This window comes from Sus scrofa, chromosome 3, assembly GCF_054392235.1.
Source record: "Sus scrofa isolate SSC_HxYL_T2T_F1_AM1 chromosome 3, Sscrofa_HxYL_maternal_Yorkshire_Landrace_v2.0, whole genome shotgun sequence".
NCBI classification, from domain to species: Eukaryota; Metazoa; Chordata; class Mammalia; order Artiodactyla; family Suidae; genus Sus; species Sus scrofa.
Window position 1 is genome coordinate 59456196 of NC_139385.1, and position 25928 is coordinate 59482123.

General features: G+C 42.3%; 1 protein-coding gene across 7 annotated transcripts in view; it reads right to left on the bottom strand.

Moving 5' to 3' along the window:
- RGPD4 (RANBP2 like and GRIP domain containing 4) overlaps window positions 1-25928 on the bottom strand; it is a 69959-nt gene that overhangs the window by 16005 nt on the left and 28026 nt on the right. For 2 of the 7 annotated variants that reach the window (XM_085015523.1, XM_005662337.4), the window contains exons 9-24: window positions 24862-25071; window positions 23455-23636; window positions 23122-23297; window positions 22852-22975; window positions 21374-21535; window positions 20978-21115; window positions 20755-20901; window positions 18914-19078; window positions 18748-18828; window positions 16402-16537; window positions 12647-12741; window positions 6841-11815; window positions 6203-6280; window positions 2589-2759; window positions 1908-2000; window positions 757-935 (exon numbers count right to left, since the gene is read on the bottom strand). In XM_085015523.1, coding sequence (XP_084871649.1) covers window positions 757-935; window positions 1908-2000; window positions 2589-2759; window positions 6203-6280; window positions 6841-11815; window positions 12647-12741; window positions 16402-16537; window positions 18748-18828; window positions 18914-19078; window positions 20755-20901; window positions 20978-21115; window positions 21374-21535; window positions 22852-22975; window positions 23122-23297; window positions 23455-23636; window positions 24862-25071 — 7112 coding nt within the window. 7 annotated transcript variants of the gene reach the window in all.

A 25928-nucleotide genomic window follows, 5' to 3' on the forward strand; every position in this document is an offset into this window, starting at 1 on the left:
GACCTTGTCTTCCAATGTCTGTGCAACACAAATTAGGATATCAAGGTATCTGAGTTCCTATTACGGCACAGGAGAAACAAACCCGACTAGGAACCATGAGGTTGTGGGTTCGATCCCTGGCCTTGCTCAGTGGGTTAAGGATCTGGCGTTGCCATGAGCTGTGGTGTAGGTCACAGACATGGCCTGGATCCTGCATTGCTATGGCTGTGGTGTAGGCTGGTGGCTATAGCTCCGACTCGACCCCTAGCCTGGGAACCTCCATATGCCGCAGAAGAAGCCCTAAAAAGCAAAAAAAAACAAAAAAACAAACAAACAAAAAGCTATCAGGGTGTTGACAGCTAATCACTTGCACTAAGAAAGCAATCAAATTGTGAAGTTACTTGCAAGGCGAAGTATACAGGCCAGGGAAACTAGGTTTCAAATGCAGCTACTTTCCATCCACTCTGCCCACTCCAGGGTAAATGAACTTGCAGGAAAAATAAACCACCTAATATTGTTCTCTGCCTGACGATAGCCCTTTTCAGGGACACGTGCATGTCCACACTATCACCCCGACTCCCCAAACCCAGCATACACACAGGGGTGACGGGGTGGGCCTCTCTGATCCTCCTCGAAAAACAAAATCCCTCCTCCTCTGACTGGAGCTGCCGGAGCTGCTTGACCCACTTGCCTGTTATTACCACGTGCTAATTAGGAACACTCTACTGTGTCAACAAAGGCAAGTGAGCAGGAGGAAAATAATGGAGACAGTCTCACTTGAGCTTCCTGAACCTTGTGAAGCTCCGACTGAAAGTCCTCTCCATTCCCATTGTCCTCATCTGTGTCACTGCAGACTCCACAAAAGAACGTAGGTGGAAGCTTCAAGGTGTCTGCTTTTGCCTTCTCTTCAACTGTTGGTTTCTTTTCCCAAACAATAACGCATTCTTTCTCATTATCTGAAAATCCCGTAAAACACAAACAAAAGAAAATGAATATGAAGTAGATTAAATCCAATACTCTACAATACAGCCCTCAGTCATCTACAGACCAAAATGATACGACCTCAGATGCTAATGGGGCACAAGCGCCACCAGGAGCACAACATTTTGCATTTCACTTTATTTTTTAAATATTTTTTCTATTTTTTGCTTTTTAGGACCACACCAGCAGCATATGGAAGTTCCTAGACTAGGATGTGAACTGGAGCTGCAGCTGCTGGCCTACGCCACAGCCACAGCAACATGGAACCTGAGCGGCATTTGCAACCTACACTGCCGTTGGATCCTTAACCCACTGAGCGAGGCCAGGAATTGAACCCATGTCCTCAAGGATACACTGAGTTTGTTACTGCTGAGCCAGAATGGGAATTCCCAATTTTTTTTAATACATTAAATTACCATGGCAAAACTGGGGTAATTACAGAGATGCCCAGATTGGGACACTCCTTTTATTTATTTATTTATTTTTTTGTCTTTTTGCCATTTCTTGGGCCGCTCCCTCGGCATATGGAGGTTCCCAGGCTAGGGGTCTCATCAGAGCTACAGCTGCCAGCCTATGCCAGAGCCACAGCAACACGGGATCCAAGCCGCATCTGCGACCTGCACCACCAACTCAAGGCAACGCCGGATCCTTAACCCACTGAACAAGGCCAGGGATCAAACCCGCAACCTCATGGTTCCTAGTCGGATTTGTTAACCACTGCACCACGACGGGAACTCCGGGACACTCCTTTTAAACAGAAGATTTGAAAAAAACAATTATAGGAGTTCTCTAGTGGCACAGTGGTTTAAGGATCCAGCATTGTCACCACAGCAACTCAAGTCAATGCTGTGGCCTGAGTTTGATCCCTGGCCTAGGAATTCCATGCCACAAGTACAGCCAAAAGAAAATTTAAAAACACTGTAATTAGTAATTTTAATGTTACATACCTGTGAGACTTTGTTCTGATGGTCTACATTTTTCTGAATCATCCAGATATAGTTTTCCGTTAAGTTTCTTGACAGCTGTGTCGAAATCTTCATCTTAAAGTATAATATATTTTATTAAATAAATGAATTTCTAGTGTATTTCAGGAGATTTTCTAGCCAGGAATCAAGGGTTCCTCTCCAACTTCCCACTTTCCCTTGCTCCTACATCCAAATAGCAACCAATTTTGCCAATTCTATACAAACGCCTCTCTGCTCTTGTCTGAGCTGCTCCACTACTTTAGCTCCTCTTCCTTCTCCACTTTCCACAACCCAGTCCTCTACCCCATGGCCCAACTGTCCTACTCAAATTACTCCGAGCACAAGATTCCTCTGCTTGAAAACTCTGACACAGCCCACAAAGCAAGCCCCAGTCAGAGGCTATCTCTGCCTCACCACCATCCCACTCCTCTCATTCCCCAGGGAAATTAGGGTTGTCTTCAGTTCCCTCAGAACGCCTGCCCTGTTCAGAGCAGCACTCCAGGAAAACCTCTTTCAATCACTACATGCGCTGATTATTCACACATGCATTCACCTGCAAGTAGAGCAGGGGTGGGCTCTCGGAAGCAGGCTTGAAAGGATTTCATCACCCTGTCCACTAAGATGGAGCATGAACAGAATGCTTTAAAGCAAGAAAAAGCTTACCATCCTCTTCCTCTTCGCTGACGTATCCTGGCCGGTTCTTATAGCAGAAGAAAGTGGGAGGAAGCTGAAGTCTGATTGCAAGAGCTTTTTGCTCAGGAGTTGGGGTCAACTCATATACAATGAGAACATCATCATCCGAGGGAAGGTCTTCAGGCTTTTTCTTCTCTTCCGCTGTAAGGTAAATCCAAAAAAAAGTTGTCAAAGATATTAAGTATTAGTTAGCATCAACACTCTAAAAATAAGTATCATAGAACATAATATTCAGGTTAAAAGAGCATGCTGACAAGAGTTCCTTGGTGGCGTAGCAGTTTAGGGTTCTGAGTTTCCAGTGCTGTGGCATGGGTTCCATCCCTGGCCTTGGAACTTCCACATAATTCAGTGTGGACACTGCTCATGATAAAATGTGAATTAGAATTAGAAGCCTGATTTAATGCTCTATTAAAAATGCTTAGTACACATAGAATCTACTTAAAAAACAAGCAAAAAGTCCTGCTTTTACTTACTGATCATTGAAAAAAATTAACAGCTATAAATTCAAAACATAGATAAAAAGTGCTGCCATAACCAGATGTGGCATACTAAGCGGTTTAGCCAAATATCCATGCATTTGCGACAACTGAAAAAAAAAATTCAATCATAAGAAAAGATTAGTATAAATATAAAACTAACACAAAGCCAACCTTGATGAGAGCCTTAACAACTGCCACGGAAGGCAAGTGATTAGAGTTAACATCCCATTTTTCATATTTCCAAGCCGGGTAATAGATTAAATTAAATTAAAATGGGTGTCTTCTAGGTAAGAACCTAAGACAATTTGTATTAGCTGAAACACCAACAAAAAGACAAAAGATAGAGAGAAAAGTAACTCTTCATAGAATATGCTCTGGCCTACAAAGGGCGTCTGGCTAAAGGAATGAGAAAGTATGCAAGCCATGAAGTTTGCATCACCTTGGCACTGTCCAATCTGGCAGGCCGGCCACCCCTGACAGGGAAGCACTTACGCTGTGGCCAGTTCAAACTGACATGTGCTACAAGTGTAAAAATACACACTGGGTTTTGAAGACTCAGTTTAAAGAAAAAAAAAAAAGGAAAATATCTCATTTTAAATTTTTTATACTGATTAGAAGTTGAAATGATATTCTGGACATAATGGGTTAAGCTTTATTAAAATTAATTTCATCTCTTTTTTCACCTGTTTTCTTTCATTTTTTAGTGTGACTACTAGAAATTTTTTAATTACTACAAGCAATTTGTACCTTATTTCTACTGGATGACCTGATCCAGAAAATAGCTTTCTTGCAATTTTTAACTTGCCTTTTTTCACCTTTTTTTCTTTTTTTTTTTAGGGCTGCACTGGCAGCACATGGAATTTTCTAAAGCTAGGGGTTGAATTGGAGCTGCAGCTGCTGGCCTACGCCATAGCCACAGCAACACCAGATCTGTGCTCCATCTGTAACCTATGTCACAGTTTGAGGCAATGCCAGATCCTTAACCACTGAGCAAGGCCAGGGATCAAACCCGCATCTTCATGGATTCTTTTTTTTTTTTTTTTTGTCTTTTTGTCTTTTTGTCTTGTTGTTGTTGTTGTTGTTGCTATTTCTTGGGCCGCTTCCGCGGCATATGGAGGTTCCCAGGCTAGGGGTTGAATCGGAGCTGTAGCCACCGGCCTACGCCAGAGCCACAGCAACGCGGGATCCGAGCCGCGTCTGCAACCTACACCACAGCTCACGGCAACGCCGGATCGTTAACCCACTGAGCAAGGGCAGGGACCGAACCCGCAACCTCATGGTTCCTAGTCGGATTCGTTAACCACTGCGCCACGACGGGAACTCCATCTTCATGGATTCTAGTCTGGTTCTTAACCTGCTGAGCCACAACAGGAACTCCTTACTTTTCTTTTTACGCCACACCTCCAGTTCATGGAAGTTTCTGGGCTAGAGGTCGAAATCAGAGCTGCAGCTGAGGCCTATGCCACAGTCACAGCAACACTGGATCCAAGTCAAATCTGCAACCTATGCCAAAGCTTGTGACGCCAGATCCTTAACCCACTGAGCAAGGTCAGGGGTCAAACCCACATCCCTCAGGGACACTATGTCGGGTTCTCAACTCACTGAGCCACAACGGGAACTCCAAATAACTTTTTTTTTCTTTTTTTTTTTTTTTTTTAATGGCTATGCCTGTGGCATATGGAAGTTCCCGGGCCAGGGACTGAATCTGACCCACAGCTGCAACCTACACCACAGATGGGGCAACGCCAGTTCCTCAACCCAAAGTGCCAGGCCAGGGATCAAACCCCATGCCTCTGCAGCAAACCAAGCTGCTGAGCTGCTGCAAGCTGGATTCTTGACCCACTGTGCCACAGCAGGAACTCCTCACTCTTCTTCCTCACAAAATCTTAGCATCAATTCCTAGCGGGAGATCAAAAGAACACTCTAAGACAAAGATTCTTGTTTATCAGATAGCATCACTGGGCCTCAGTTTCCTCATGCCTCAGGTCTTCATTTCTAAGGTCTCTGAAACTGTGACATTCTCAGTCTTCAAACAGAATAGGGCTCTCTGTCCTGCAGCAGTAAGTTGTAAATTTGCTTTCAGACCAGGCACTCTTCACCTTGGGCCCATGAAGTTTGTGCAGAAGTGTGTAACCTTTACAGAAAAAAATTCACACTTTTTACATAATTTTTCAATGACTGCATCCCAAAGAATAAAGGCTGATAGCTGCTGTGGCTAGGAGTACTTGGTGTACTTTAAGACTGAGGGTCCTAGGAGTTCCCATTGTGGCTCAGTTGGTTAAGAACCTGCCTAATATCCATGAGGATGCAGGTTCGATCCCTGGCCTCACTCAGTGGGTTAAGGATCTGGCATTGCTGTGAGCTGGGGTGCAGATCACAGACACAGCTCAGATCTCGCACTGCTGTGGCTGTGGTATAGGCTGGCAGCTGCAAGTCCAATTTGACTCCTAGCCTGGGAGTTTCCATACGCCATAGGTGTGACCCCAGAAAGCAAGCAAACAAAAAATCAAAAACAAAAAACTGAGGGTCCCAGAAATCAAAGACTGTCATTTTATCCCTGTACTTGTTTGGCAACCTGTAACACAGTTGTGTTACTTAGTGGATGGTAATGGTGTGTCTTCACTGCCCTCACCTGCTCCTGAAGTCCTTAACAGAGCCCCTGCCTAGCACTCCAATCCCACACCAACAATTACTCCTGCACTGGTTCCTACACATGCAACATGCCAGGAAACAAGGGCAGCTGGTAAACATGGGGCCTACTTTCAAACAGTCTCCTTCTGAACCATGTCCAAAAAGAAAGCCCTGCAGTGCACAGGTTACTGCCATCACACGCGTGGCCGCTGGCAGACATGATGAGTGAACAGACACACAGGTCATGTGATGTACAGAAGGAGAAAGGAGAGGCCACTTGGATGTGCCTCAGGACACTGCTGTGCAAGGGACACAGGACATCAAGGACACAGAACAGCACTGAGGGCAGCACTGGCATTCTGTCACATGCACGCTGCGGTGTTAAGCACTTCATCTCACAGCTGGTTACTTTGCTGAAGGCTAGCATCTGCTGAAACACCATGTCCTCTCGCACTGCAAGTGCCAGCTCTGTACCTTTGCTCTCAGGCTGTGAGGAAGGAGTGCTGGTCCAAAAAGCCATTGGATTAGACTTAAAAAGGCTAAAATTAAATCCTAGAAAATAAAGAGTATTTCTAAACATTTTAAGAATCAGAGTGAATACAATTTTAACATACAAAAGCGAGAGTCCAGGGTTCATCCATTTATACCACATGGCTGTCTCATGCATGTAATCTGTTTACTGGTGGGGGGGTTCATTCTCTGCTCACTTAAAAGGTGGTGGCCAGACCGCCTGCCATAAAAGGTCAATGTCTCACAGTACTATGCTTCCTGAGTGGCAAGAACAGACACATAATAAACCCAAGGAGCCCTTTAGAAGCAGCAGCTTCGAGTGAACCCTCGTGATTTGAGGGCGCGAGGCCCCGAGCTTGACAGAGCTTGACAATTCCTGACATCTCCTCAGTCCCTACACACACACTCTGCTGCTATCTGAACACCCCCAGGGGAGCTCATTTAGGGAGAAAAAAAAAAATCTTGACAAATACTTTTTGGCTGTTGATAAAGCGCTGTTTATGACCAACTTTTACTACAACAGAAGCCTCCTACGGAGAGTCTGCATCAAGATAAACATAAAAGAAGAAAAGTTCTGCTTCATCTAAAGACCAAGTGCTTACCCTTTTCTGGCGTGTGAAGCGTGTGACTGACCGAGGACTCGGCCTTCGTTGAAGCAGGAGAGGGGGCTCCAACTCCACCATCCAAGGAAGGCCTGAGACTGGGGTTCTGTGACTCCTGGCAACCACCGGGCTCCACTCTTCTTCCAGATCCACTCTGGGCTGCTGGACTGGCCTCACTACTGTTATTTTTCAAAGGTGCATTAAAACTAAATCCAAAAAGAGACCCAGTTGCTGAACTGTTGCCAAATGCAAATGGTTTTGATTTTTCACTGCTAAAAATGCTTTTAACAGACTCAGAACCAAACACAAACTTTGGAGGCGAAACCACTGCTTTTGTTGTTGCTTCAGGCGTGCCAGACACTCCGCCAACTTCTGAGGCTGCATCTGCTCCCTCATCACCCTGAACCAAGTCTGTCCGCTCTCTCGTGGTTTCTTCCAGCACAGCAACAGCAATTTTGCCACATGGTGACTCTCTGGGAGTGGTTGAACGAGAAACATGAGGTGTTATCAAAAAATCTTTTTCTTGGGCTATTTTTGCTTCATCAAATATTTTCTTAAATGAGTCTGCAACGTCCTGAAGTTTAAAACGGACAGCTAAATGCTCTACTTTTCTTTCTCCATCTGCAAAATCACAAGCAGTCCACACCCATACTCTTTCTGTCCCTTTCATACTTTGCAAAGTCATGTCTGGAGTTATCCTGTGGTTGGCACAAAGTTTTAATACCTGGTCCCTTCTCATCACTATGCGAACTTGCTTATTGTCGTAATTCTGTAAAATCTTTATGTCACCAATGCCTCTCTCTTTCCACTGGCCGGCATCTTTATCATACCTATAAAGTTTGGCTCTGTGGCTAAAAACCACCTGCTCGTTCTCCTCACCACTGGACACCTCGACCAGATCAGGCAGCGGGACAACAGGCTCGAAGTGCTGTCCATCTCTCTCCTCCTCCTGAGTCACGTCCGAGTCCTCATCTGTGCCCACAGAGGCCCCGCTCTGATTCAACTTGGCCGGAGACTTAGAGGGACTCAGAGCAGATTTAAAACTGAAGTTAAATCCGGTGGTTGACTCCCCGAAGCGGAAGAGATTCTTCTTTACAGGGCTGCTGGCCAGGGGGGAGGCATGCACAGAGCTGCTGCTCACACTGGTGTCCAGTGCGTCTTCCCTCAGGTCATAGTTGTCCCACTCCAGGGCGGGCCCAGGGGCCTCGGGATTCGGCGTGCTGCTTGCCTCCAAAGCACCAGCAGTACCTTCTCCTGAACTCTTACTCTCCTGGTCGGGGACTTTTGTTTGCTCGTTCGTCAAAAATGTCTTAAAGTCTTTCAGTCCGCTCTTCATTTCCTCTGCCCTCTGTATTAATTTGGCAGCTCTGCCGGTGTCCACAAGCTTATGGGGGGTCTGCAGCGGGATATCTAACAGAAGTCGCTGGCATTCCTCAAATTTCTGCTTGAACTCTTCAGCCAGTTCAGGTGTCTTGAATTTTGCTGCCAGCTGCTCTAGTTTGGCGTCGCCATCAGAAAAATCACTGGCCAACCACATCCAGGCCCTGTCAGACCCTGACAGGGGCTTCAGGTGCATGGTAGTGGTGATCCAGTGGTTGGCACACACCTTCAGCACCTGCTCTCGCCGCATCAGCATCCTTAGTTTGCCGTTGACTTCATTTTTGAGAATCTTTAAGTTCCCCAAGCCCCTTTCTTTCCACTGACTTATTTCAGCATCAAACCTAAACAGTTTTACCCGCTGTGAGTAAAGAACTTTCTCGTCTTCTTCTCCGGTGACAAGCTCCACTTTTTCAGGCATCTGGACGACGGGTTCAAAATGGATGTCGTCAGAGTCCTCAGTCTTGTAGGCATCATCATCTTTCTCAAGATCAGCAGAAATCTCAGCTTTATCAGTCATTTTACCACTTTGTGATGAGAATAATTTCTCTCCGGCACCCGAAAATCCCTTGAAGTTAGGGTCTTTTTTGCCAAACTGAAACCCTTCTCCTGAAGCTGATTTTGCAAGATCTGCAAAGGTAAAAGTGCTGCCAGTTTGACCAAAAACCACAGCACTCCCATCCTTCTGACCACCAGCATCCTGAGCCTGACAACCAGCATCGTTTCCAAAGGGCTTTTCATTCTTTTCCTGATTTCCTGGCTCTTGAATGCCAAATTTAAACCCATCAGCAGACACAGGGACAGAAAAACTAAATCCTCCTTTTGTTGACTTAGAATCTGTATTAGAAGAACCCTGAAATGTAAATGAAGGTGTATTTTCTTGATCCACATGCCCAAATTTAAATCCTTGTTTTGTGTTGCCAAATTTAAAGGCTTTTTCTGAAAAGTTACTTTTAAATCCTGTTCCCACCTGACTTCCAGAAGAGTCATTTACCTTAGTTGTTGAGCCCAGTGTGAAAGCTGAAGGTTCTTCTACAACAGGTTTATGGGTTGGTTTAGAGGCATCACAAGCCACACATTTTGAAGAAGAACTCTCATTTCGTACAGAGCAAGTGCTGCAATCCCACTGTCCTTCCTTCTTGGTGAACATCCCTTCAAATCCACTCCTTGGAGCCTTGCTTGTCTCTGAAGTACCAAACTTAAACGAGGCAGGTGCAGGGACAGCAGAGGCAGGTGAACTCTTTGCATTCTGACAAGCCACACATTTCATAGAACTTCCTTCATTTTGCACCAAGCACACGCTGCAGTCCCACTGTCCTTCCTTCTTGGTGAACATCCCTTCAAGCCCACTTCGTGGAGCCTTGCTCGTCTCTGAAGAGGCAGGGGCAGCAGAGCCCAGGGGTTCCTGTCTGCCTGGATTCTGACAGGCCACACACTTGGCTGCACTTGCCTCATTTCGCACCAAGCAAACACTGCAATCCCACTGTCCTTCCTTCTTGGTGAAAACCCCCTCAAATCCATTCTTTGGCACCTTGCTTGTCTCTGAAGTACCAAACTTAAAGGAGGCAGGTGCAGGGGCAGCAGGTGAACTCTGTTTCTTTGGATTCTGACAAGCCACACATCTCACAGAACTTCCTTCATTTCGCACTAAGCACACACTGCAGTCCCACTGTGCTTCCTTTTTGGCAAAAACCCCGTCAAATCCATTCTTTGGCGCTTTGCTTGTCTCTGAAGTACCAAACTTAAAGAAGGGAGGTGCGGGGGCAGCAGAAGCAGGTGAACTCTGTTTCTTTGGATTCTGACAAGCCACACATTTCATAGAACTTCCTTCATTTCGCACTAGGCACACACTACAGTCCCACTGTCCTTCCTTTATTGAAAAAACAGACCTGAAATCACTGCCAGCAGACTTAGGAAGGTCTCCCTGGCCAAACTTAAAGGAAGCTTGCTGAACAAATGAAGATCCACTCTTGCTAGCAGGCTTTGTATTCTGGCATGCAGTGCATCTGGATACAGTGGGTTCATTTCTTAACAGACAAATACTACAATCCCAGTGCCCTTCTTTCTTTGGAGGCATAACTGTAAATCTATCTGGAGCATTTTCTGAGCCAGGTTTAGGAGTGGAAACAGTGTCAACTAATGGTTGGCTAAGGAGCTCTTTACTGCTTGGGTTTAGGTTTTGGCAGGATACACATTTCTTAGCAGTTGCAGCGTTCTTTAAGGAGCAGCTGCTACAATGCCACCAAGACCCTTCTTTCCTTGGGACCTGAAATTCAAAATTCATGTTTCCAGCATCAGAGTTGCCAAGATCCTTACTGTCATGACTTGTGGGTTCTTTTACAGACCTCGTAGCCTGATTTGTGGTTGTGGCTGTGTTTGCTCCTGAAGCTTTTAACATGCTCTGGGCCTCTTCAAACTTGCACTTAAAGAGGGCTGCTTCCTCGGGTGTTTTGAACCTGATAGCCAGCTGTTCTGGCTTGGGTGACTCATCTGCATAGTCCACAGCATACCACACAAAGGACCTGTCCGAGGCGGCGTTGGGTACCAGGGCCATGTGCGGGCTGATGTAGTGATTTGCACAGATTTTCAACACCTGCTCTCGTCTCATCAGTAGGCGAATTTTGCCAGAGGTTTTGTGCCTCAGTATCTTCACATTGCCAGTTCCACGCTCCTTCCATTCTCTGGATCCTACATCAAAACGAAACAACTTGGCACGGTTGCAGAAGAATTCTTCTTCATCTTCCTCTCCAGTTTTTACTTCTATCTTATCGGGAAGAGGCACCACAGGCTCAAAGTGAGGGCCGTCATCGTCATCGTCCCCGTGGGCACTCCCTCCGTCTGCTTCATGACTCCTGTTGGCCAGCTCTGCAGCAGGTGTTGCAAATATTGACTTCCCTGGACTGTGGAAGGTGAACATATCATCACTGCGTCGAAAACCAGAATTCTTTTGTTGAACTGGGCCCATGTTTTCAGTAAATGAAATTCCAGGCACATTTTTGCTTCCAAAATTGAATGCATTTCGAGGACCAATGGTTTGAGCAGCTTTTGGTCCACTGAAGCTATCTCCCTGTAAAGGTTTATCTGAAGTCAGGAGACCTAAAAGGCTCTCACTATTATTATAAGTTGTAGAAGGGGGCTGTGCCACAACCTGTGGTGAGGAAAACGTGAAGTCACCATCATTTGATTTGAAATTTGAGTTAAATTTAAAAGGAGTTGGCTGTGTTGTATGTGCAGGTGCTGCCAAAGGTGGCCTCATTCCTTCACCTGGTCCAGGCTGAACAAAACTGGTTTTCCCAAAGTCTATAACCTTAGATTCTGCAGATCTTGAAGCATGAGATGCAACTGGAGGTTTTGTGAAATAACCTGGTTCTGGCAAAGGTGGATTTGTGCTTGTCTGCTGAACATTGTAATTAAAGTAATCATCACCCCTGGGTGACAGAATTCCCGTTGCAGGAGACTCAAATCGCAGCGGGGGCGCATACACCTCTTGAGAGAACATACAAGCAGATGAGCTCTGCACAGGTGGTGTGTGCACCTGCTGGGAGTAGGTGTACATATGCTGCTGAGGTGGAAGCCTATTCATGCCATAGACTGGGCCCTAGAAGAAAAATAAAGGCAACATTGTTGTAGATCGTCGATAAAGCTAGAGCTTACCTAGATACAAGCCAACCCTCAAAAACCTCAAGCATGTGCACATGGTAAATACGTCATCAGGGTAGCAGTGCATCCTTAAGAGAAGACAAAACTACAGAAATACTTACAGCAACAGTCCTTGGCTTTTAATGAAAATTGCCTTAACTAATGACAGCACCTTAAACACAGAATTCTACAATAGAGTCATAGAATAAACACCTTTCTCACTCCTAAATGAGGTGTCAATGACGTTAACAATGACAATGACGACAGTGCAGGCTAACATCTGTTAACAACATGCCAACTGCGCAAAGTTCTAAACATTTTACATAAATTAGCCCTATGAATTAAGGCATTATTATCCTCATTTTACATATGAAGCAACTAATGCATAGAAAGGTTGCCTAAGGTCATGTTTAGCAGAAGAGCCAGGGCCAAGAGGCACCTGCGTTTATGTCCACCTCTGCTGGAAGCCATTCTCCACGAACACTTAGTCACAGCACAGCAGGCCTGCTAGTGTACGTACATCACAGTCCTGCTCCTATCATGACTGAACGATGAAGGGCCCACCACCATCACTCCCCATTTAAAAATATTCTAAATGTTCGTATTCATTGTTAACATAAAAATTAGGTAACTAAGAAGCATGACCTCTATATATAGAGAGAAATTTAAAATATCTGTGTCTTGTGGGAGATTTCAGTTTTACTGCTGAACTGCTTCTTGAATTTTTTGCAGGAAGCCTGGACAGTTAAAAAGGAGAAATTTATACATGTATAAATGATTCCTTTGTTACCTTTGTGGGAGTAACATTAGCTGCTGGTCTGAGAAGATACTGGGAATTATATGCTGGTGACTGACTATAATATACTGAAGGGCCAGTAGTTGCAACTAAAAAAAAAAAAAAAAAGAAAAAAAAAGAAAAGAAAGAAAACACTGTTAAAAAAGTCTATGCTGCAGTTAGGACTATCTAGGTAAGAACTATAAATACAAAAGCAGAAGAAATCAAGGAGAGATTTAAATACACAGAGTTTTTTTTCCTTAAATTGCTATACATTAAAGTACACCATAAAGAAGATTATCAAACAACAAACTAGAAACAAGTGCTAAACATGACCCACAAGGAGTGAGAACAGGAAGGGGGGGGGCGCAACAAGCACCCCCGACAAGCATCAAAAGAAGCCAAGAGCGTGGTAGGTCCACGTCCTTTAAGAAGCACAGCTGCACAGCACCAGCAATCTGGGATCTAAGGAACCAAAGCACATCTGATGACCTCAGAACCATTTTTAAAATGAGCCCTGAAAACCTGCAGAATGACAAAGCTGCACATTATAAACTCAGGTGGAGAAGGTTTAGGTCAGAAATCACCTGACAAATTCATGCAAAAGGTCTCACAAGTAACACAAAAAGGGCAGCATGACTGACACAGTGGCGTCCTATCTGCTCCAGCTGTTCTGTGTTCATGTTACTAGAAAACCAAACACTAGAAGACACTCCTGTTGATGGTAAAAACAACCAATAATCATTTGCTTATCTGCTTCATGAAAGTTTTATCAGAAAACAACAACATAAAGCTCATTTATACCTTTACATTTAAGAAGTGGAGACTGTGACCCAAGGGGTGCTGAGCAGCTGACTGTAGAAAGCCCTGCAAAGAACTGGTGAGGACATTCTCATTCTGACTCAGCCATAATGAGCCAGACTAGGATCCATGAGGATGTGGGTTGGATCCCTGTCTCGATCAGTGGGTTAAGGATCTGGTATTGCCGTGAGCTGTAGTGTAGGTCACAGATGTGCCTCAGATCCCGTGTTGCTGTGGCTGTGGTATATATAGGCCAGCAGTTTTAGCTACGATAAGATCCCTAGCCTGGGAACTTCCATATGCTGCTGGTGCGGCCCTAAAAAGAAAAGAAAAAGAACTGGTGAAGGTGAACCAGTCTGTCTGCCATCTGCACAGTTAACAGAGAGGCAAAGAAACAAGAGAAGCCCAAGTCTGAATGTGGACAACTTATGGGACTGCCTCAAGTGGGTTACTTTGAAATATTCTGCAGAGAAAAGGGGCACAGAACATAGAATAAACTGATGGATGTGGGCCAAGAATCATAAAGTGTGAAGCTTAGTGACTTTACCAATTACAGTGGGAAAAGACAATTTGGACGTCTCATAAACCCGATAAAAAAATCTTGCACCAAGTGAACAGATAACTCAGGAAATACAAAGGATTAAAAAAAAGTGCTGAGCATGCTTACTTAGTATTTAAAAAAAAGTAAAAGCTGATACTATTCTTTTTTTTCTTTTTTTGAATCGGCACTACAAATACTGGACATGAGAATGTAAAACCTACACGGCTTTTCAGGAAAGCAATTTCCCAACACAGAAGCATTTTTACAAAACCCTAAAATCCCAGGACTGTGCCCACAGCATTATTTATAATATCAACAAGTGGAAATAAATGAGTAAGAGAAGAGAATCTGCAGGGCTTCCACCTGATGGGATACCTTGTACTCAATAACTGTATTGTCAAAAACATTCAGTAGAAAAATGCTCAGAACTCATAATAATATTTAAAAAACAGGCTTACTCATCTCCATACAGCACGATTAATATCTTAAAAATCTCATTGAAAATTCCTTATATATACAAAGAGAAAGGACCAAGAGGAAATGCTCCAAAACGTCAGCAGGACTCTATGTGATATGGCCGGGCTTTAGTTTTCTTTAGTTTTCTGTTCAGTAGTCTGAATATTTCCTTATGATATCTACCACTCTGGTTACCTTAATTTAAAAACATCACATACCCAAAGCACCTTTGTGCATAGATATCCTATAGGAAGCTGTGCCCGAGCCATAGCAGTGACAACACCAAGTCCTTAACTGCTAGGCCACCAGAGAACCCACTCATTTTAAAAAGACAAGGCTACCTTGGCACATCTGTACTTTCATTAAGAGAAACAGTCTGTGGAGTTCCCTGGTGGCTCAGAGGGTTATGGATCCAGTTTTGGCTCTGCTATGGCACGGGTTGAATCTGCAAGCCATGGCAGGGCCCCCAAAAGGAAAAAGTCTGTGAACACAGGGATGGGCATTGGCCCTCCTCTCAGGGCCACAAAGTTGCCTGCACCATTGTCAAGTAGCCATCTGGAGATCTCCATTTTTCTCAGCTGTGAAATGAGGATGTGCTGCTTCTACACATTTCACAGGGTAATTGCAAGAACAAAATAGACAACGTGAACATTAAATGTGTAAGAAGTTTAACACCAGAAGGCTTGTTGTGCCTGTTCATAGAAGAAAAGGGACAGTGACCCACCATGTGACAGCTGATGACTCCGCAGAGCGCTCAGAAAGCTCTGGAAAGGCCAGTCCATCTGCGTATCTTTTTCAATCAAGGCTTGACACAGTGCACAGGGTTTTAAGTGAGCAACATTTAAACTCCTGAATTCTCATACATTTACCTAAGACTTAGTACATTTAGCGAGTTTGACTTTACAAAGATTTTCTCTCTGTTACTCCGCTGCACTTAGAAGACACTGTTATGAGGAGATAGTGAGCCTGCCTAAAGTATGGCCCTACGGACCACCACACGAAAGTACTAAATCAGGCCAGGCCACTCTGATCCTTTCTTAATTAAAGCCTATTAGAAAAAAATACGCACTACCACCGGTATTCCAGGAATCTGTCTCACATGAGAGAAATCTATTTCTACCATCACCTTGGGCTTTCTGGGGGCAAGTGGCTTTAAAGTTAGAGCATCAAAGTTTGAACCCTGGCTCTACCAATAACTAGCTGTACATTAATGGATAAGTTTACTTAAACCATTCCAAACCCATTTTCTTATCTAAAACACTAGGAGTAATGATGATATCTACCACTCTGATTACCTTAATTTAAAAACATCACACATCCAAAGCACCTCTGTGCATAGATATCCCACAAGAAACTATCCTTAACCCTTGGCTCCTAAGTGTTTACTGTACGTTGTAGGTAAATGCCAAGAACTGCCCCCTCAACACAACTGCTCATAATAATCATGTAAGAATTATTTCCATATTTCAAAGAGAAAAACTGGCTCAGAGAGGTCAGTAAGTGATAGGAGTACAATGGAAATACTGAGTATGATCTAGGTCCAAACTCCTTCCTTCTTTCAATAGGACCATGGTCTTTCAAAATGAAAGACTGCCTATGAGTATCATACCTCTCAGTATTATTATCAAAATAATTCAAGAAGGTTTATTTAAGTTCTTAATTACTCATCAGTTAATGAATAATGCTATCAGCTAACATTTTTCAATTATAAGGCATAATTCCACCTCAGTCTCAGTTCCTGAGATGTGCATTTAACATTCTTTAAGCCTTTATATACACAGGATCAGATAAAGCTTGTTTTACTTCTGCTTGGAATTACAAAAATCTTGGTAATAACAAATACAGATTAAGTAACGTACAGACAGACATTGAGACACATACATAAATGTATCAAGACAAGGTGATTTCACAAATTATCAATTTAAAGGAAGAACAAGTACTAACACCTGGGCTTATACAGTTGCCCACTCACCTGTTAGTGGAGCCCCATGATAATTCTGTGACCCCTGATAGCCATCAGGCCCTGAATCTGGCCCATAATTTTCTGTAGGCCAACGACAAGGGGAGCCCGAGTTACTGCTATTTAGTTTCAACTCCTGCATTTCTTTCTGTTGGAAGAAAACAATTTTAAGCAACTATATTCACCAGAAACAGTGCCAGAGCAAATTTAATACTTGATGATATCTTTTAAGAGATTCTATATTCCAGTAAGATCTGAGTACCAGGTGCTGATTTAAAACACAATCCTTGGAGTTCCATCATGGCTGAAAGGTTAACAAAAAGGACTAGTAACCATGGGTTGCAGGTTCAATCCCTTGCCTTGCTCAGTGGGTTAAGGATTCGACGTAGCCGTGAGCTGTGGTGTAGGTCGCAGACACAGCTCAAACCTGGGCTTGCTGTGAGCTGTGGTGTAGGCTGGCAGCTATAGCTCCGATTCAAGCCCTAGCCTGGGAACCTCCATATGCCGCGGATGCGGCCCTAAAAAGACAAAAACAAATAAGAAAATAAATAAATAAAAATCACAATCCTTAATTTGTTAAAGCTTGTTCTTTGTGGTCATTCCTTCATCCCTTAGTACCATGACTTATTTCATTTACTCCAGAGTCAGCTCTAACCTAATCAATGACCTCACCTCCATTTCCATTCTACATTTCCTTAAGTTAGCTTTCTAAAGTTCCACTCTAGCCAAAACACTTCCCTGCTCAAAAAAACAAATGCCCCCTTCTTCCTCTGCCGCAGCCGGTCCTCAGCAGCATCACCCCAAACATCCTTCCAGCGTCCTCGTTCCACCTGTTCTCCTGTTCAGTCTACCTGGACTGCCCCACACTCCATATCACCTCCCAGTAAGTATGAGCTTCCCACTGTTGTACCAAACAAGGCCAGTCTTTCAAGGCAAAGCTCAAATACCGAGAAAGGGAAAACAACTAAGACATGCTCAGAACATATTATGCACACACAATAATATATTCTAGGCACTTTACCTACATTCCTAATTCTTCTTACCCAGGTACAAAACAGCAGGCCTACTACCTCCTAACAATAGCTACAGGTTAGCTAGCGATCAGATCCATCACTTTCTAGACGATGAGATAATAACAATCTCCCCAACTTCAGAACCTACAAAGCAGGTACTTTCCAGGAATAAGTTATGTTTGCTCTCTTCTTCCAGAAGCATTTTAGGAATAGAAATTTCCCAAAAGCTACTCAGGTCAAAAATATCTCAAATTTTCAAACTAAAAATAAATTTCCCCATTCATCCAATTACTGTGTCTGGTCCAGATGCTACATAACCAAAAATATAAGAAACTGACAGAGTCAACTGGAAAACTTTACTGGTCACTACTGGTATCCGGCCCATGGTTTTAAACATGCAATTAAAGCTATAATTGTAATTTTAAAAATTCAAACTACAAAATGTGATGGAAACTGGTTTCAACAAGTCTCACTTTACAGATGAGAAGCCAGACAAACAGATAAGGAAGTACCAGGCCCCAGACCACTGATGAATGAACCCAACTTTCCAGACACAGGGACTAATGCTCTGCTACTAGTGCTTCTAAGAATACATTGGGTGCCAGAAACCTATAGGTAAGTATTAATATCCCAGCAAGCCACAATTCTGCGAAACAGCATAAAAAAATCTGTGTGCAAATTCATAAGTTTGTTCTTCCACAAACAGTATTTTTAAAGTCTCAAGCATTGCTGATAGCACTGCCATAATCACACCCGTATAAAGTAACTTTAAAATAATTTAGTTCTCGTCAATGAGCATGAAACAACTTATTTGTACTTTTAATTCCAAAGAAGTAATAAAGCTTCGATTGTCACAAGTCATTTTCATAAAGTTAAAAGTAAGATTGTGTACACATACCTATTTCTTTACCTATTAAGACAAATTCGTATGGAATAGTAAAAAGATAGAGACCTCCTGAACGTTATACCACTTGTGAAGTCTGAGCTACAAATCACACACACACAATCACAATCAGTGTGAGAAATGAGCTCAAAGACCAAGGAATGAGTTATGTATTTCACTGCTTCAATTCCATCACCCAGGTACTTCCTCTATCCAGTAACAATGCTAGGTTTTGGATGAGTGTCTCTACCTTTGAGAGATTCACATATAGTGAAGGATGCAGACACTTTAAGTAATTTCAAAATCATCATTTTAAGTGTCGAGATGGAAGCATGTAAAATACAGTATGATTCTACAATCGCATGGAAAAGGAATGTTTTCAAATAAGTGAGAAAGGGGTCAAGAAAAGGAAGCTTGGAGTAAGAGAGGCATAGTTTAGAGAATTTAGGTTAGAGAATTTACCTTAATGGCCTCTACTTGTTCACAGATCATTTTCAGCAAAGAACTTTGATCTTCTGCCCACTGAGGAGGTGTTTTAGAATACTGAAAAAATAACAACAAAACAGTACTTAACATTTAGAACAGAAACATATTCCACAGGGGAGTGATTCATTTCTTTCCCACTTACCTTGTAACTTTTATTTGGTGATAGAGAGTATTTGGTAGGAGATGGTGTAGAGTGTTTTATTTCTGAATCTGTATTTCTATAAAGAAGCCCTGCCTCACTGCAGCCGGCGAGTTCCTCCATGACTGAGTTAAGCATCTCTTTCACAGACTCCAGGGACACAGGCAACTACAAACAAAGGGCATGAATCGACAATTTTAGTCTGCAAAAATACCAATATAAGAACTCTTAAATAAATAGAGATTTTTATCTTACTAGTTTGCATTCTTCACACTTTTGTGGAACAAGCATATACCTAGTATAAAAACATATGTGAAACTGCTGCGTAATCTAAAGCCTTCCAACTCTCAAGTCCATGTTTTTAGCCTTCCTGTTAGCCACAGCAACAGCAGAACAATGTAACTAGAGAAGCTTTCCACATGACCAAAATAAATTACTACTGCTTTTGAATGGGAGGAGAAAACAGATTCTAGAATGCACCACACATAAATCCTAGCCCGAGAGCACCAACACAAACTAATCATCAAAACACGTGGAAGGTTGAATATAACTGAGGTTAATACCATCATTACAGCCTCAAACTGCTGACAGTCAGGAAATGGTAGTCTACTGCAGATGGTGAGATGATGAGAAAAAATGTGACGGTGTCAGCAACTACCTCTGATTTCAGTAACATGGTGTTATTTTTTTGGTTTTTTGTTTGTCTTTTGGCACATCAAGTTCCCAGGATAGGGGTCAAATTGGAGCTGTAGCCACCAGCCTACACCACAGCCACAGCTCGAAGGATCCAAGCCACACCTGCAACCTACACCACAGCTCATGGCAATGCCGGATCCTTAACCACTGAGCAAGGCCAGTGATTGAACCTGCGTCCTCATGGATGCTCGCTGGGTTTGTCAACCGCTGAGCCATGATGGGAACTCTAAGTAACGTGTTTAACTGCCAAGTGCATACACAACTAGTCCTTGGGTGGCAATATTTGTTGACTACATTGCCAATAACAAAAATAACTGCTTGCCTTAGAAACCTTCTCTATTTCCCCAACATGCATTTTTTTGCAAAAGTATAAACCTAGATGGCCAAGGTTTAAAAAAAAAAAAAAAAAAAAAAGAGTTCACTTTGTGGCTCAGAACTTCCACATGCCACAAGTTCAGCTATAAAAAGAAAAAGAAAAGAAAAAAAAAAAAAAGAGAGAGAGAGAGAGAGAGAAAGGAAAAGAAGAAGAAGAAGAAGAAGAAAAAACACTACATTGTTCCCCTCGTGGCTCAGCGGTAATGAATCCAACCAGCATTCACAAGGACCCAGGTTCAATCCCTGGCCTCGCTCAGTGGGTTAAGGATCTGCCGGTGCCGTGAGCTGTGGTGTAGGTCGAAGACATGGCTTGGATCCCACGTTGGTGCAGGCCAGCAGTTGTAGCTCCAACTCAACCCTGAGCCTGGGACCTTCCATGTGCTGCAGATGTGGCACTAAAAAGACAACAAGAAAACCCAAATACTTCAAATGAACAAACAAAAAAACCCCCAAACCATGCAAGTTTCCTTGTGGTGCAGCAGGTTAAGGATATATCATTGCCACAGCTGTGTGGCACAGGTGGCAGCTGTGGCCCCAGTTTGATCTCCACCCCAGGAACTTCCATATGCTGAGGGTACAGCCATAGAACCTCCCAAAAAACATATCAAACCTAAGGCAAAGCAATGCTAATTAAATATTTAAATACAACCTCCCTTCTGTGCATGAATGAGATATCACTAAGTGTTTTTGAAATTATCAAAATTAAAGCCAAGGCAAAAGTATGGAAAGCCCAGCTGTCAACCATAAGAAAAGACAAAGAACCTGCAACTTACTTTCTTAACCACTGAGGGATCTACATCAGTGTCATCTAAAACCTTTATCAGGTAGTCTCTGGTCTTTCTTAGGTAATTTTTGCATTCTTCCTGTTCTTCACAAGAAAGTGCATCATTTTCAATGTCTTCTGCTTTTCTGCGAAAAATCTATACACAGAGTGCTTTTATGAAACAATTAACTTTTAAAACAAAAAGCTTTTAATTCAAATAACACACTACTTACCAGTGCAAGATTCCAATAAGAAATGACGTTATTAATAGATTCAAAAGCAGTCATGGCATCTTCTATGTTCCCATTAACTGCATCCAGTACAGCGAATGTTATGTGTGCTTCCTCTTCATATTCACCAATTTCAGATGCCTAGATACATTGGGTAATTTTTAGTCAAACTACCTCTACTCCAAATATCAAACCCAAACAAGATTTTATACGATCTAATGAGCTCAGCATCTCAATACTCCTTTCCAATGTGTTATATTTGTCACAGTTAGTGGACTCAGAAAACAGGACTACTGTTAATTAGCCAGACACTTCATTTAAGCTGTTTATAACACCATTGCTTTGTTTATAAACTGGAGTTCCACAGCTCTAATTAATTCACAAAGAGATGTTCCATACCTGAATGTCTGCACTATGAAAATGTTTAAACAAAGGGTCAATAGGTTCAGGGATACTACTCTTCTTTTTGATAATCTTCAACAATGGCAAAACCACCTTCCAATAGTGAACACTTCTGCCTATGTATTCTCGTTGGTCATAGAAAGAATTAAGACCACTGCCCTGAAAGTTAGAACACAAAGGGACACAATCAAATACAAAAATTAATTTATACATGGTCTGAACAAGTGGTTAAAATTTCAAATCAAGTCAAAATAGAGTCTCAAAAGTCATATGCTTTGCCTTTCCAGATAACGGAATAACTAACAACTTTAATACCCGTGATTATTCTAGACTCGATTTTTAAACAGTTTCAATGACATTACCTAATCAGGCAGCCCAGTCTGTTTTTAGATAGCCAAAATCAGCCACTCTAAACGCACCACAGTTCAGCTAAAGGCTAAGCATTTGTATCTAATCTTGGCACGGGGCAGACCTCAAATATTTGGCAAGATCTACAATGCCCTTACCTACAGAGCTTTGTGCCACCAAACATGTAAAAACAATTTTTCAGGCTTGGAAGTTACTGTTATGGCACAGTGGGTTAAAAATCCAAATGCAGCAACTCAGGTTACTGCGGAGACACGGGTTCAATGCCTGGCCCGGCATAGCTGCCGTTTGGATTTGATCCCTGGCCCAGGAACTTCAATATGACCTGGATGCGGCCATTGATAAAAAAAAAATTTCAGGAGTTCCTGTCATGGCTCAGCAGTTAGTGAACCCGACTAGCATCCATGAGGGAGCAGTTTCAATCCCTGGCCTTGCTCAGTGGGTTAAGGATCTGGCACTGCCATGAGCTGTGGTATAGGTCGCAGACTTGGTTCAGATCCTGCATTGCTGTGGTGTAGGCCGGCAGCTACAGCTCTGATTGGACTCCTAGCCTGGGAACCTATGAATGCAGCCCTAAACAAAACAAAATTCAGACTGGACAATATTTATCACAAGGTAATTATAAGTAAATAACAACAATTAATACTTATGTTACATTGACTATGCCAGGCACCATTCTAAGCACTTATATATTAACTATACTCACTACTCTGCGGAAGAATAAGAAAATATATTCCACTCAACATAATATGAACAAGCTGCTACTATTTTCAGCACTGAAAAGACTTTCAATGTACAGGTGGTAATTTTTATTTATTTATTTTTATGTTAAGTTGATTTATTTTTATTTTTAATTGTTATTTCCCCAATACAATTTTTTTTCCTACTATACAGCATGATGACACAGTTACACATACATGCATACATTCTTTTTTCTCCCATTATCATGCTCCATCCTAAGTGACCAGACATAGTTCCCAGTGCTACACAGCAGGATCTCATTGCTAATCCATTCCAAAGGCAACAGTTGCATCCATTAACCCCAAGCTCCCAATCCACCCCACTCCCTCCTCCTCTCCCAAGTAATTTTTAAAGACTAAGGAACTCACCGTTTTCTGAAGGGACTGTGCCCAGTGCACAAGCAGAGCAGGCTGAAGGCCGTGTTTCCCCTGGCCCCTGAGAGTGTTTATGTCATGCTGAACTAGAAGTCGCAATTTTGCTGAGGCTCCAGGTCTAAAAGAAGTGTTATTTAATAATCTTGATTTATAAACATGCAATTCAACATTTAACAGGTATGTTAATCATCACAAGATAAAGATTTACACTTCATATGAGATAAGTCCCTAGGCAGTAAGTTAAAGGAATATTTTCATACTTACACTGCTTTCCTGTGAAGGAGATTACAAACTGCGTCCCACCATGATTTCTGCCTTTCTGTGCAAAGCTGTTTACATACAGGAAGTGGCAAGCATAGAGGCTCATAGAAGCTGCAGTGGGAATTACACTTCTCCTTTAATTGTAAGTGGCTGGTATATATTACCCCAAGTAGAAATACCTGTTTTATTGAACAAAAAATCAATTTAAGTAGGGGGAAAAAAAAAAAAATCAAACAATACTCACAATAACCTTATGACATTATGCTATTATAACATATACTAACATTATGTTATTACAACATAATACATTTTAATAACATTAAAATTCCTGCTAACCTCAAGATCTAAAATACATATTGATTCTGGTGCATTTGTTTCAAGTCGTGAGGTTTCCTGGGGCAAATGATGAAAAAGCTGTTTCAGCCACTTTCGAACTGCAGGTGAGGCAGACAGTGATTTCCACTGTAAGCCAAGCCAGGTAAGGTGCTGAAGACAACCATTATGTGCTCGAACAGCACCTGAAATAGAAATAAAGCACAAAAGTGGGCTTGAAGTTTTGGAAATTTTTTGGTGTGCCATCAGTTTTACCAACACAAATAATTGACTCATTAAACGTACTTTAATTGTGTAACTGCTTTTCTATATCAGGCCACAGGGCAAACCTAGAGTAACCAAAGTCTCATGTTCTTATTACAAGTACTCAAACTCTTGAGGAATTTTAATAAAAATAGTTATGATGAAGAAAGTTATTTTCAAGTCCATTTAAGAGGAAAAAAAACTCTTAAAACTCAATGAAACAAAATCTACTGACAAGAAACAAAATCTACTGACAGATTTTGAACAGCCACTCAGTAAGAAATACTGAAACAACAAATTTTCCTTTAAGTAAAAAACTAAAACCACAGGATTCCACTCCTTTCATCCAATGGGATAATAAATACGTCTTCAACAAGAAATCCGATACTGCAAAAGTTATGGACTTCTGAAAACATAAAGAAATACACGCTTTCTGGAACTATGGCAATTTGCAAGAAGTAAACTTTGTCTTAGCAATTCCGTTTTTAGGACTCTCTATGGAAAAAATTTGAAACGGAGACACTTTAAAGTTTTCACTGGAATTCCCCTTGCGGCTTAGCAGTTAACAAACCCAATCCAGTAGTATCCATGAGGATGAGGATTCAAAAACTGGCCCCACTCAGTGAGTTAAGGATCCAGCACTGCCATGACATGTGGTGTAGGGTGTAGATGCAGCTCGGATCTGGAGCTGCTGTGGCGTAGGGCAGTAGCTGCAGCTCTAACTCGACCCCTAGCCTGGAAATACATGCTGTGGTGCAGTTCTAAAATGTATAAATAATGTTTTCATCAGTTTTTCTTTAAAATGTATGTGAAAAAAACTGGAAATATCTTAGATACCCGACAATAATGGCAAGCAAATTATGGCTACTTCATTAAAAAGGTAATAATGCCATTAAATTGACAATTAGAGAGACAGGAGGAGAGAAAATGCACACAAGAGAAATCTTGTGTATAGTACAAACGATGATGTAGAAGAAAAATAGATATTTCCACTACCAAGCCCTCATACTACCCCAATTTCACCAAAAACATGAAAGACGGGAAAACATTAAGTCATTATTTCTGGGTCACGAGATTACAGGCAGTTTTGCTCCCTTTTGGCTTTGACTTATCCCCTAGTATAAAAGGGATAACATGCAAAACGCTTCCTCAGAAAGGTGCACTTACCAACATCATATCTAGCCAAATCATCAGGCTCTGGGGCTTGCACATCAATGCATCCAAAGTCATCGTTACCAAGGAAAGATCGGGCCTTAGGGGACTGACTAGAAAATAGAGCATCATATAAAGCAGACTGCCCGCTTTTATTGGCAAAGGATTCTACAACCTCTTTTAAAAAATCTTGCTTGTCACGACTTAAGTTTAGCAGCATATGCCCTGAAAAACAAATTAAAACACAGATTGTTTCTATTCACATCTCTAGACAGTTTCATTCACATACCCCAGGGAGAAATAACACGACTATCTCAGACCCAACCCTCCAGAGCCCAACAGCCTCAGCTGGACACCCAAAAGGGTGCTGACTCAAAAATGAATACATGGAGTTCCCGTCAAGGCGCAGCAGTAGCTAACCAGACTAGTATTCATGAAGACACAGGTTCCATCCCTGGCCTCACTCACTGAGTTAAAGGAGCCAGCACTGCTGTGACCTAGGGTGCAGGTCGCAAACACAGCTCAGATCCCACCTTTCTGTGGCTGTGCTGTAGGCCAGCAGCTGTAGCTCCAATTTAACCCCTAATCTGGGGCCTTCCATAGGCTGTGGGTATGGCCCTAAAAATACCAAAAAAAACCCCACAAACCAGAACAAGTTCAGAAGTATCTCTGACTACATGCTAGAGTAAAAGGGAAGGGGAAATAAAGTGTGCAAAAAATCCAAAATATTTTCATTTCAGATGGACAAGTGTGGAAAATAAGACAAAGCTCCAATTTTCTGACCTAAAACACCTGATTTCTAAACCTGGCTGGTCAGAATCATCCTTTAAAAAGCTTAAAAAAAATTTTTTTTTAAATTTCCAGGCTCCACTCCCAGAGAGTCTGATTCCACAGGCTTGGGATGAATACTCTATTTTAGAAACCCTCCTTGGATAAAGTTCTAGTTCACTTTACAACATGGATACACCTTGAGAACACCATGCTAAGTAGGTGAAAGATAGTCATCCAAGCACCCACCGTGTGATTCAACTTCTATGAAACAGGGAACTAGAGAGAAAGAGAATCAGTGGTTGTCTAGGACT